General features: G+C 48.2%; 1 protein-coding gene across 4 annotated transcripts in view; it reads left to right on the forward strand.

Annotated features, from left to right (window-relative positions):
- Positions 1–38: 38 nt before the first annotated feature.
- Positions 39–12803, forward strand: part of WHRN (whirlin) — a 104413-nt gene continuing 91648 nt past the window's right edge. For 3 of the 4 annotated variants that reach the window (XM_017875924.1, XM_017875926.1, XM_017875925.1), the window contains exon 1: positions 39–1363. In XM_017875924.1, coding sequence (XP_017731413.1) covers positions 746–1363 — 618 coding nt within the window. In that variant the 5' untranslated portion in view covers positions 39–745. The remainder of the gene's footprint in view (positions 1364–12803) is intronic. The other variant, XM_017875923.1, reaches the window with a different exon arrangement.

A 12803-nucleotide genomic window follows, 5' to 3' on the forward strand; every position in this document is an offset into this window, starting at 1 on the left:
GCGGGCAGGAGGAGGGGCGAGGGGCGGGGCCCGGGCCGGACTGGCAACGCGACGGCGTCGGAACTCGCTGGAAGACTCGGCCCGGGCTGCTCAACAGTTCGCAAAGTCCAGGCTCGCGGCCGCGCGGCGCAGGGGCGCGGAGGCTCCCCGGGCGGCTGCATCCCGGGGCTGCCCCGGGCATGCCCCACACCCCTTGCCGGACGCCCGCGCGGCTTCACCGACTGCGACTCCCCGGACTACTCTGGAACTAGAGCGCCCTCCGACCCAACTTCTGACTTTGGGGTCCCCCAGCCCTAGAGGAACGGGCTGCCCGCCTAGGGGAGCCCCGGGCATGGTGTGACGGGGCGGTCAGGTCAGCTTTGCGGCGCCCCCCGACTCCAGCCACCCGTCAGCTCCGTGTCCTCCAGAATGTAGCTGCTGACTCTGCGCCCCCCGGACTCCAGCCGCAGTCTCCGCCACCTCGGGGCTCCAGCAGCCAACTCCTGTGTCTTTCAGGAACTCGCCGACGTCTCCGCGTCTCCTGGATTCCAGGTGCGCGAACCCCGCCGTCTTCGCGCCTCCGGGACTCTAGCAGCGGTCTCCGCGACCTCCTGGGATCCAGCCACTGTATCTGTGCTCCCCAAACCCGGGCTCCAGCCGTCGTCTCCGCGCTCCGGGGGATCCAGCTGTCGCGCCAGTACCCGCGAGGACAGCGGCACACCCCACACCCCGCGCGCCCAGAGCCCGGCCGGGCCTCGGCGTGGAGATGAACGCGCCGCTGGACGGCCTGTCGGTGAGCTCGTCCTCCACCGGCTCGCTGGGCTCGGCGGCCGGGGCGGGCGGCGGCGGGGGCGCGGGGCTGCGACTGCTCTCTGCCAACGTGCGCCAGCTGCACCAGGCGCTGACCGCGCTGCTGAGCGAGGCGGAGCGGGAGCAGTTCACGCACTGCCTGAACGCTTACCACGCGCGCCGCAACGTCTTCGACCTGGTGCGCACCCTGCGCGTGCTGCTGGACAGCCCGGTCAAGCGGCGCCTGCTGCCCATGCTTCGTCTGGTCATCCCGCGCTCCGACCAGCTGCTCTTCGACCAATACACTGCCGAGGGCCTCTACCTGCCCGCCACCCCCCCCTACAGGCAGCCCGCCTGGGGCGGCCCCGACGGCGCGGGGCCCGGGGAGGTGCGCCTGGTGAGTTTGCGGCGTGCCAAGGCCCACGAGGGCTTGGGCTTCAGCATTCGTGGGGGCTCGGAGCATGGCGTGGGCATCTACGTGTCTCTGGTGGAACCAGGCTCTCTAGCTGAGAAGGAAGGACTGCGGGTCGGGGACCAGATTCTGCGCGTCAACGACAAATCCCTGGCCCGGGTGACCCACGCGGAGGCCGTCAAGGTAGGGCTGTGGTTTGGACAGGAGTATGGACAGAGTGGCACAGCTTTTTCAGTAACTCCATGCTGTGTGTCCTTAGGCGAATCACTTGGCCTTTCTGGGCCTTTTTTTTTTTTTTTTTTTTTTTAACTTTGAAACAGGAATGTATAGCTTACAGAGCAAATAGCTGTCAGGCATTGGGAACGTAGTTTTGCACAAACAGACATGACCCTTGCCTTCGTGAGGCTTAAAGGCTAGTGTAGTCGATAGTATCAAATACTTGAGCAAATGTATGGTTACGATGTATGAAAAGGGCTGTGGATTCTTATGAGCAATAAAAGATAAAATCTCTGCTTGGCGTCATTAGGTGGCCTTTGCTGCTGCCATTCTGTGGGTGTTTTTTTCCCTGAAAGAAAGTTTTGTTAGCTCTTAAGTGGCCCGAGGAGGCCGTTTGTGTGATCCACAGTGCCCTGGCTTGACGTCGCTGTTTTTGGAACAGGCTGTGTATCCTGAAGCAAGTCATTTGCCCTCTCAGGACCTCTTATTCTCCACTTGGAAAATCGGGCCACTGGACCAAATAAGCGGTCCCTAACCTTTTTGGAAATGAGACTCCTGCCTGAATGTCAAAAATAAATTCCCCAGCCCCTGAGAGTATTTGTCCTCTCTGCCATCTGTTAATTGAGAAATACAACCTCATGACAACAAGCTTCCAGGGATTTAATCATGCTTTTTAAAGGAGTGTGTGTGCTCACTGATCTCACAGCCCAGGGCTACTGAAAACCAGCTGGAGTATGATGGATAGTGTTGGGTCCAGGGTGGATTCATGGATCCTTTGCAGGCATTTTTCCCCCTTTCCCCTTCCCCCACCTCGTTTATGTACAAGAAGTGAAGAGTTTGGGGGAAAAGGGACAATGACACATGCTCTGCTTCTGCAGAGAAATGCTTCTCAGGGGGTTGGACTGTTCTGTAAAACACCCCCCTGCCCCTGTTCCCCACCAGCGCAGGTGTTTTGAACTCCAGCTGAGGGCCTGCTGGCTCCTGGGAAACTCCTAGGCAGCAGAGGCCCATGACCACTTCCTCCTGAGTGCCGTTCAGTGACCTGTGTCCAGGTGAGTCTTGAGCCATCTCCCTGGCTGTGCACCTGATGTCGGCTTCACTCATCTGCTTCCCAGCCCATCAACCCCTTTGAAGGAAGCCCTTGAGGCTTTCTGAAACTTCTTTGCAGCTTCTGGAAAAAGGCCGATCGGTTTATACTGTTCCAGGGTGCAGTGGGCAAAGCTCGTTGTGAGTTTCCATGCAACAATTCCTCTTCCCCTTCTGTCAATCTTTTCCCTTTGTTTAGCATTCCATATATTTATAAAGAAGTAGTCCATTAGCCTTGGCCTTAAAAGGTCTGGAGTCCCCAGATGATAAATTTATGCACTAAAGATACTTGATGTAAATGATCATTTATAAATGTGGATTCAATTTTAGTGGCAATTTAAAAAGACTTGGGTAACTTAACGGTCACAAGGTGATAAGGTGCTAGGCTTTGGAAAGACTGTCAGTTACCTTGGTCATTCAAAATGCAGAGTGTCCCTTCCATTTGCACCCCAGACTCAGCCATGCCATAAGGGTCAAGCTTCTTGGCTATGAGTTTCAATTTACCAGCAGTGCTCCCGGCCTGCCACCCCTGCCCTCCCCCACCACCATTTCATTGATCCCGCTCCAGATCTTCTCTCTGAACCTCCCTCAACAACACCATGGTGCTGTTAAACTGTGACTCAGAGCAGCACCAGCCTTTAGCTCATTTATTTACTCTTGCTGCTTCCAGAGTAGAACCTAAACTCTCCATGTCATAGTTTTTGAAGCCTGAGAATAAACCCTTGCCAGCAAGGGAGAGGTTGATAGGAGCAGAGCTGTCCTTGAAGTGTGGGAGCCTGTGGCGCAGGAGCCTGTGTGAGCTGAGTGGCTCTGTCTCTTTACTGTCATTTTCCCAACAGAAGTGGCTACATTGGCAAAATGAGCTCTTGCCCCAGGGTCACCCCTCTTCTAGCCGTGGCAGGACACATAACCTGCCTGGCATGGACCCCTTTGGACCCTTCAGAAGCAACGGGCAAAATGATGGCTGCTTTGTGTTACATTAACCCCAGGGGAAAAAGAGGACAGACTTTTCTTTGGTGGGTGGAATTTAAAACGGAGGAGGCGGAACTTAGTTCCTGAGGCCATGGCGCTCCTCGTGTACTTTCAGGAACAGTTTAAAAGAACACCTGGAGAACTGTTGACACATTTCCACAAAATTAAGAGCGAAAAGCCTCTTAACTGAGAGCCAGAAGAGGCCCCAGCTTTTCTACCAGGCACAGACTGCCCTTAACCAGCATTTCTCCATGGAGAGCCGTTCTTTGTAAACTGCAGTGCTGCGAGTCACCATGTCAGGGATTTTATGGTAAAGGTATATTACTGTTAACTGGACTTCACACTTCATTCAAATTTCACCAATTTTTCTGCCTGTGTCCTTATTTTGTTCTAGGATACCACACTGCATTTAGTAGAAGATGTGTTTTCAGTCTTAACGATCTTTATTTTTCTCCTGCTATGGAAGGTGGTTTGAGGGGGAGGAGATCCTCTGAGCTTCCCAAACAGAGAGATTCAGTGTGTGCGTGTGTAATAAAAATTAAATTAAGTTAAATTAAATTTTAGGAATCAAGTTACTTAAGAGTTTATGAATAAAGGAGGGTTGCAGCTTTTTAAAGAGTGGGTCGAGCAAAGTTTTTTCCACTTCTCTTTCTGATAAATCAAGCATCCATTGTTACCTGAAGCAGTTCAGTGAGGATTTGATACTATATCCATTGGGGCTTCCACCCCTCTCTTGAAACCCACTTGAGGAATCAGCAGTGACAAGTCCAGATAAGGCAAGTCATGTACTATTTGCAATTATGTTGAAATGTTTGAGTTTTGAAAAAATATCTTGAATGAACAGGAGCCAAACTAATAATAATAAAAAAGTAGACCTTTCAAAGGTTTTCAGCCAAATGTGCTTGATACATTGGCCACATTGATACACAGACCAGGGATGCTGCTTTAGGCCCTGCTGCATACTTCCTGTGTGACCTTGGGCAAGTCACCGACCCTCTCTGCATTCCAGGGTGGATGGGCCGGGAGCTGTCCAAGATCCCTTCCAGCTTTGACAGTCTGCGATTTGCTTGGTATGTGCTACACAGAAGGCATTTAGAATGTCTAATCTGATGTTTTCTTGTTCTTTTGAAATGGCTTTCATTTAAGACAGAATAAGGAAAGTTGGCTAAGGATTGGGAGATGAGGATCTTGGCACTCTTGCGTAGTAGCATCCTACTAAATCAGGAAATTGATGGGTTATACGTTGTACTGACGAGAGCTGGACTGCTGTCTCTTGACCCATGAACACCAACCCTGGTGCTATTCCAGAGCAAATGAGGAAACAGTAGGATTCTGGCACAAACAGCACTGCCCTGGGAGCATTCAAAATCAAATGCACTTGCTCACTTGCCTTCTGAATCTCCTGGTTACATGGGTAGCAGAACACAGGGTATCCGGGTACTGCTGAGATATGTACATATATGTGTGTGTTTCATCTCAATAAAAATTGCACAGTAGGTGCTTCCTTATGGCCTCAGCACCCCATGGGTAAATTCAAGGAGCATATTAGAATTCAAGGAGCATATTAGAATTGAAATATTCCAGAAGTTAAGAACTGTTGCCGGTACTTTCATTTAATTAGTGATCGCACCCTCCCTCCCTTTGCATAATAACCTGGAAAGAATCTGTCCATATTAATATAAGACATTATATCTGGTCCAGCGTGTTCTAAATGACACAATTGTCCTTTTCCCATTGTGCATGGTTAGCTGAAGCCATTACAAATTATTACCACTTCCAACTTTGTGTCTGAAATGTGACTTCTCCCCCTGGTCTCGTTCCTGTGTCCAGTTTGGAAACCGTGGCTCCATGGCATGCACAGACTTTCCTCTAGCCCTGCTTTCACTCTTGGGTCCTATGAGTCCTGCCAGCAATGACATGTGGAAAAGCTCACTTATTACTAAGCCCATTATTGAGTAGATTTGTGGCTGCTGCATATCCAGAATGTGATGCAGTACATTGAGAGGGTCCATTTCTTTAATTTAGTCTTGTATATTTAGTTGGCTCAAGCTGAGGCTCAAGGTTTTAGAAAATTATGATGCCTAGATAGGACAAAAATCCTCCTTCATCTGGTTATTTACTCTGTAAATCAAAGAAGCATTTTGTAGGGTGGAAGAGAATGCCCTTAAAGAAAAAAATCGGTATTTTTATAGAAAATTCTTGCCTCCTGACTTGAATCTGGACATGAAGGAGATATAGAACCACACCAGCACTAGTGTCTTGTTTTCCTGTTGTTCCCCTCTGCTGACAAACCCAGCATTGTTTATTACTTGCCATCGATTCATCATTTGGATGGAGCTGCAAAGATAAGTGTGATCCTTTAACCCCCTGACCGATTGGATTGTGTGTATGTTGCTGCTTCCCAACTCTGCCTGCCTTCAGCCGCACTCACGGTACACAGCCTGCCTGCACCTGTCAGTGCCTGCAGCCCCTCGCTCATGTGCCTGTCTGCTCAAGCTTGAAGCACATGTACAGTCGTCTCAGAATCATAATCCCCCCTCCATCCTGCAAAGGGCTTTGCACCGAAGCAGGCGTTCATAGGGGATTAGGCTCCAACTGGTGATTTCTAGCAAGGTTGTTTTATGACCTGGAAGGGAAGCCTTTGGTTTACCCTTTTCAGGGACCCCAGACTAATCCTCAGCCAGGACCAGAGAATCTTGATTAGAAAGAATGACATTAAATGGCCATAGGTATCTGGAGGCTGAAATACAAATCTTTCAAAACGGACTTCTTTTTTAAACTCCTGAGGAAGAATCTGATATTAACTCTGAACTCACACAGACTTCTAATTGTGCCCCAGGGTAGGGGTGATTTTTAAGATTTTTGTGCTGCTGACATTGGCCTTTTACTTTTAAAGCCTGGCAAGCAGAAAGGGTGCAGAGAATGGGAATCACTCTCTCTCCATTCTTTTTCCGTGCATTCCTGGTGTCAGCTGCAGGAAGCAGCATCATGGGGCCAGTGCACTTGTGGTTATTTATTTTTCAATAGACTATTTATTAAAGCAGTTTTAGGTTCACAGCAAAATTGAACAGAAGATACAGAAATTCCGCATATAGTGGACACATGCTAACCGCCCCCATTATCAACAATTGATGAACCTACATTGACACATCATTGTCACCTAGAGTACGTAGTTTGCATTGCACTTGCACTATAACTTTACTTTATTGGAAGCCTGTTGGGAACAGGGGAGACTGACATTAACAAGTACCTACTATGTGCTGGGTGCTTTATCCCTCCTGTTCCCTTTAACCTTCCCCAGGGGAGCAGGCAGGCGAGGAGGGTCATGCTCAAGGAGATGGAACTGGGGAGCTCAAGGTCCCCATTGGATTTAGGAGCAAGTGGCCTCCCTGCCTGGACCCCAGCCCAAGGGTTTTGTAGTCAGCCTCCTGGAAGACAATGCCAGCCAGTCCCCTTACTAGAAAGCATGGCAGATGTCACATTTTGTACTTGACATTTGAGGGCCTTTTAAGAACGAACCAGAGACTTCACTTTACTGAGTTGGCGGCAGGGGTTGGGGGTGCTGTCTGAGACCTACATACATATCAAGGGAGAGTGGTGTATTTCAGCCTGTTCCACTGTTGGGTAGAGACATGCATCCATGCATTCTCTGAGCAGTGCTTACCACACACAGGCCTGTGGCTGATACTTGGACATCAGAGATGAACAGGACATGACCTCTGTCCTTGGGGGTATAGACCCATCCATGGCCGCAGGTCACCCAGCATTTAAAGTGCTGTGACATTCTCACGCTTCTGCATGCCCCTCACCCTCTCTGAAGTAGTCCACCCACCTGCCCACTCCTGTATCCTTTTACCTGGCTTTAGTGTCCTGCAGCCCATTTGTCACTACTAAAAGGACGTTTCTTTATGTCTGTTTATGGTCTGTCTCCCCCGTTACAAGTTTGCTCCAGGATAACCAAGATTTGATCTGCCTTGCTCATTCACGCATCCCCAGCTCCCGGCACACAGTAGGTGCTTTAATAAATAAATGAATATTTGCCAAATGAATGGAATGATCTTGCTCCTAATCCAGCACTCGTGAGTTCAGAATTCCCCAGCTCCTGAGAGTGAGATCTGAAGGAAGTCTGTGTATGCCAGCGTTGTGGGTGCTAGACAAAAACACTGAAAAAAGCCACAGGCTCTAGTGTGTGCTTTACCCCCAAGCTGGCTGTGTGGCCATGGGCAGGTCACGTGACACCTCTGAACCTCAGTCTTAGGAGCTGTGAAATGGGCATAACTACCTCCCACCTGCCTCCTTCCCAGGTGGCTGTGGGGATCAAATGACTACTAGATGTGGCAACATTTGGAACCCTCTGCTATTTGAGTATAAGGCCTTTAAAAAAAATGTGGTTTGTGCTTGGGTACTCAACGACTTTTCTCATCCCCTGAAGCCCAGAGCCACCCTGCGAGACCCTTTCAGCTAGTTCATTTGTCACTTTGCTCTTAATTTTCAAACCACTTCCCAGAAGTGGGTTATTTCAGCAGCCTGATTGTGTCTTTGATTCCAAAATAGAATCATTTATGCATTCTGAAGCAATCAATGAACCAATTTTGGGTGAGATGTATCTTCTGGCTTTTGGGTTTCTTTCTTTCTTTCTTTAAAAAAAAAAACAAAAAAGAAAAACCGTTCAGGTTTCTAGAAGCCCAGCATTTTGGGTGAAGGCCAAGTTTCCAGTAACCACACGTATGCTTAAAAGCTGCTTTATTCTCTGAGCATGCATAAATGGATTTATTTTTTCTTTCTTTTCAGTCCCGGCACCTTTGCCTCCTTCCCCGTTTGAGAATTTGTATTCCTTTTGCTAAATTGGCTGTGGCTTTGCTTCAGTTAGCAGCCAGTTTCGCCATGATTTTTTTTCTCTCCACCTGAGTTTCCTAATATCAGCATCCTCTCAACTCTGAATGCAAAGCAAATAGATCAGCCTTCCATAAACAAGCCCCCAAATGTCCTCTTTCCTGGATTCTAAAGCTGTAGGCTGCGGGGAAGAACAGAGTAAAGTGATATTAAAAGGGGTATTCCCAAATACCCGGGTGTTAGAGCCTTAGAAGTGGTAATTTACAATGTTAGCTTGCTTAAGAATTAACAAACTGCCCAGGCAAGCCTTAACCATGCTAAGGTTTGGGAAACACTGTCTTCCTTTAGGATTCCTCCATCTCCAACACTGTTTATCCCCATAAAGACTTGACCAGAGAGGTGAACTTTCCTGTCCCCATACTTAACTATTTTGCAGCAAGATTCCGCTTGTGCATGGTCAACTGATATACTAGAGAATCTAAGGAAGGGAGGTATGTACCCAAGAGGTTAGAGATGGGTTTTGGAGATGGACCTGGGTTCATCTGACAGTGTAACTTGGCTGTGACCTTGGGCCGGACCCTTTGCCTTTCTCTTACTCAGCTATCCTACCACCAAACCTGGCCCATAGTCCTCACAAACATGTCATTGTTGCTGTTGAACATCAAAAGTCTGGAAAATATGGCAGGGGAGGTCCTGCTGCAAGCATTGTAATAAAAAATGGTATGGACAGCCTTCGCTTATCTTTGAAAGTCTTCTGTTATGCCTGCTTAGTTTTTTATTTGTTTGTTTGGTTGGTTGGTTGGATTTTTTTAGGTGCCATTGGAAGAAAATACTGGAGTCAGGGCCCATGTGATCCACTGTAGCTGTCTGAATTGCAGAGTCATTTACTAAATGTAGTCAATATACCCACGTAGACAAAGTTTCTTTAAAAATGTAATTGCTCCTATCTGGCTTTTGGCATCGGCATTTTTGCTTTATAGCAGTAATAAAGCCCGGTGGTTGAATAGAATTATGTGTCCCCCCCACCATCCCTTCTGATTATCTGTGAGGCCTTATAACAATGTGGGTGGCATACCAGACAGTTGCATGACCCAGAGTGTGACAGCATTGTCCCCTGGATCGGCTGCATCCATAACTTTGTTTCCCAGCAACCTTCCCTGATGGCCTCCCCAGTGACCCTGATGAGGTGGGAGAGGAGGTGGCTGTTTTTAGAGCCCATTAAAGCAATTAATGCAGGTGAAATTGGTGATTTGATAACATGGGCTTCTGCACTTAAAAGAAAACCCTGTAATTTATTTAACTACATCTGAAAAGGTGTACTAAGTCTCATTAAGAGGTTTCTGATTAAGAAAAGAAACGTGGTCCAGCTTTCAGAAATGAACCTCCCGTGTGGATAGGAAAACTTTGAAAGTCAAGGGAGGGATTTTCCTTCTGCCATGTCCATCCTCCTGTCCCTAGACAGAGGAGTAGCATCCTTTGTAGTGTTTGGACCCAGTGTACCCTTTTCCTTTTCTTCATCTCTTTCCTTCTGCCTCCCTCCTCTTTCTCTTTAGTGAACCATACATTTCTCCCAAATTTTCCCTGACTCTTGAGCCCCTCTCCTCCTGCAAGTCCTTCCAATCCTGACATTTTAAAGTCTGCTTCGCAGGTCCACATACATGTACAGCTGTTCCTCAAATTCCTCTTTCCCCAGATGTCTGCATTTCCACCCATCTTCTAGCCTTGTTGTCTCTGCACAGGATCTGTGCCTCCTTTTAGTGTATTTATCTATTTTTTAATTGCCTACTCATGGTGCTTTCTTTCGCCCTTAAATCATGGATATTTCCCCTGCTCTTGTTCCCCACTTTCTCCCACTTGAGGATTGCACCAGCCCCAGGGAGGCTGGGCTCTCCAGGCTTTACTTCTCTCCAGCACTTCTTAGACCACACCTCTTTCTTCCCCATCACCACCATCGCCACCAGGACTGCCGAACTGCAGTAGCCTCCTGGCCAGCTTGTCTGTCTCCTGTCTTGCTCATCTGCCCACCAGTCTGATGTCCATCCTGGTGACAGGGTGCACTCTCTAAATATGTATTTCATCAAGCTGTGCCCTGCCTACAACCCTGCTCTTGAGCTGGGAGCCTGCAGGGCAGACGCCAAACTCCTCAACCTCGTATTTGGGCTGCCCATGCTCTGATCTTTACCTGCAGACAGTCCTGTTCGCCAAGTTGTGTCCACTTGTGGCCAAGTAAGCAACATACCCTCCTCTGAAGTAAGGCTTTGATTCTCTCCAGCTATTGACAACCACTGATCCTGTTAGCTGCAGCCTCAGTACATCCTCTCCAGAGGACCTGCCTGCTCACCTCTGCCACTGTCCCTATTTCCAGGAGCCTGCTCTTCCCTCCTGAACCCCCCAGCCTTTCTCACTTCTGTCATGACACAGATAATGCATTTCTTGGTGTTTTCTTTGTTGCTCATTGTATGATAATAACCTTTGATAGAGGGCTTAGAATGAGCCAGACACTGTTTTCAGTGTATGTGTATAAAGTCACTTAAGACTTACAATCACCCTGTGAAGTTCAAGGTAGGTATCATTTTCATCACTTTGTTTTCCAAAACCGCCAAGTGTTTGTCACTTGCCGGCCATCCCAAAGGTGGAAAGTGGCAGAGCTATGATTTACACCGAGGTGTTGTTGACTTGAGGGATTGCATCTTTGCCCTAACAGCAGGGAGAAGGGATGCCCCGCAGTGCTCGAGCCTGAGCTCCGAAGCCTTGGGTTTCCAAGCCTGGCTCTACCACTTTCTAGCTGTGGGGCCTTGAACCAGCTGCCTAACCTCTCTTATTCTCAGATTCCTCTTCAATGACGTTGTGATGGGAATAATAGTAAAATAGCAGACAAGTTACTTACCTTCTCTGTTCAGGTTTCCTCATCTCTAAAATGGGGATACTGATGGTTATGCAGATAATGTATTAAAGCACTGGGTGCATCCGTTGGTCTGAACATTTGATGATCATTTACCATGTTCAGACTCCTGTGTTGGGATCTGTTTTCCTACCAGATGCTGCTCTTCCTGGCAAAGTAGAAGGTACAAAACAGATAACACACACAAGATGCTTACAGTACTTAGTGCACTAAAAAATATCACCACCGTTGGGAATCTTCTGTGACATCACAAGCTCTGTGTGGGTTTCACATACATGCCCCACTGACACCTCACCATACCCTCCGGGAGAGGACTCTGAGAATTGGAAGAGGAGGTAACCCGTCACGGGCACATGGTCAGGGGTGGCGGGACTAGGATTTGAATCCAGGTATTCCAGCCTCTAAAGTGCATGCTCATTGCCAGGGCTCTTGGCTGGCTGCTAAGAGAGAAGCAAGGCATACAGCCCAGCATGGTGCTGGCAAGAGCAGGAGTTCAGTAAATATGCGTTTCCTCCCTGAGTTTTTTCCTTGTGGAAATGGCTTTGTAGCTATTTGATGAGAAAACCTAGGTTGCGGCTGCTCTGTTCTCTCCTGGGCACACTGTATGCATTTTATTGACTAGATTTCAGGGACAGAGGTGGCATTGGGCACTTTTCCTTTTTTTTTTTTTTTTTTTTCTTTTCTTCTCTCTTATCTCTCTCACCATGCCTTAACCTTTGTCACGTTTTTATTTTGTACGTTGTGTGTGGAAATTCCCTGATAGATAACTGAGACTTCAGTTCAACCCCCATTAGAATAAACTGGTGACTTGTGAAATTATCTTGTTGAATAGCGGAGTCTCTGAATTCGTCCACACTGCCAGATCAGCACACTTCAAGGATGAGAGCAGGGTCTCTCCTGGGCCTCATGTCAAAGGCTGGTGGTCATCAACTCTGCTGTCACAGACTGGACAAGTTAAAGGGGCATTTTGTTTGGTCATAGGAAATGTGTAATAGAGGAATTTGTCTAGGCTCTTAAAATGTGTTTCTTCCCCACTTCTCCTTTTTTTTCCTTTTTTTCTTTTTTAAAGAGATAGGGTCTTATTCTTTTGGCCAGGCTGGAGTGCAGTGGTGCGATAATAGCTCACTGCAGCTTTGAACTCCTGGGCTCAAGTGATCTGCTTGTCTCGGCCTTCCAAGCAGCTGGGATTACAGGTGTGCACCACCACACCTGGCTAATTGTGTTTATTTTTGGTAGAGATGAGGTCTCACTATGTTGCCCAGGCTGGTCTCAAACTCCTGGGCTCAAGCGATTCTCCTACCTCGGCCTCTCAAAACACTGGGATTATGGGCGTGAGCCACTGTGCCCGGCCTCTTTATTTTAATTACCTAACATATATGGACTTAATTGTTTTTCTTTTTTTTGAGACAGGGCCTTGCTCTGTCACCCAGGCTGGAGTGCTCTGGTGTGATCCTGGCTCACTGCAGCCTTAACTTTCCAAGCTCAAGCAATTCTCCTGCCTCAGCCTCCCGAGTCACTGGGACTACAGGCTTGCGCCACCATGCCCAGCATGGTGTGTATGTATATTTTTGTGTGTGTGTATTTTTTTTTTTCTTTTGTAGAGATAGGATTTCA

This window comes from Rhinopithecus bieti, unplaced genomic scaffold (genome assembly GCF_001698545.2).
Source record: "Rhinopithecus bieti isolate Rb0 unplaced genomic scaffold, ASM169854v2 scaffold_9997, whole genome shotgun sequence".
NCBI classification, from domain to species: Eukaryota; Metazoa; Chordata; class Mammalia; order Primates; family Cercopithecidae; genus Rhinopithecus; species Rhinopithecus bieti.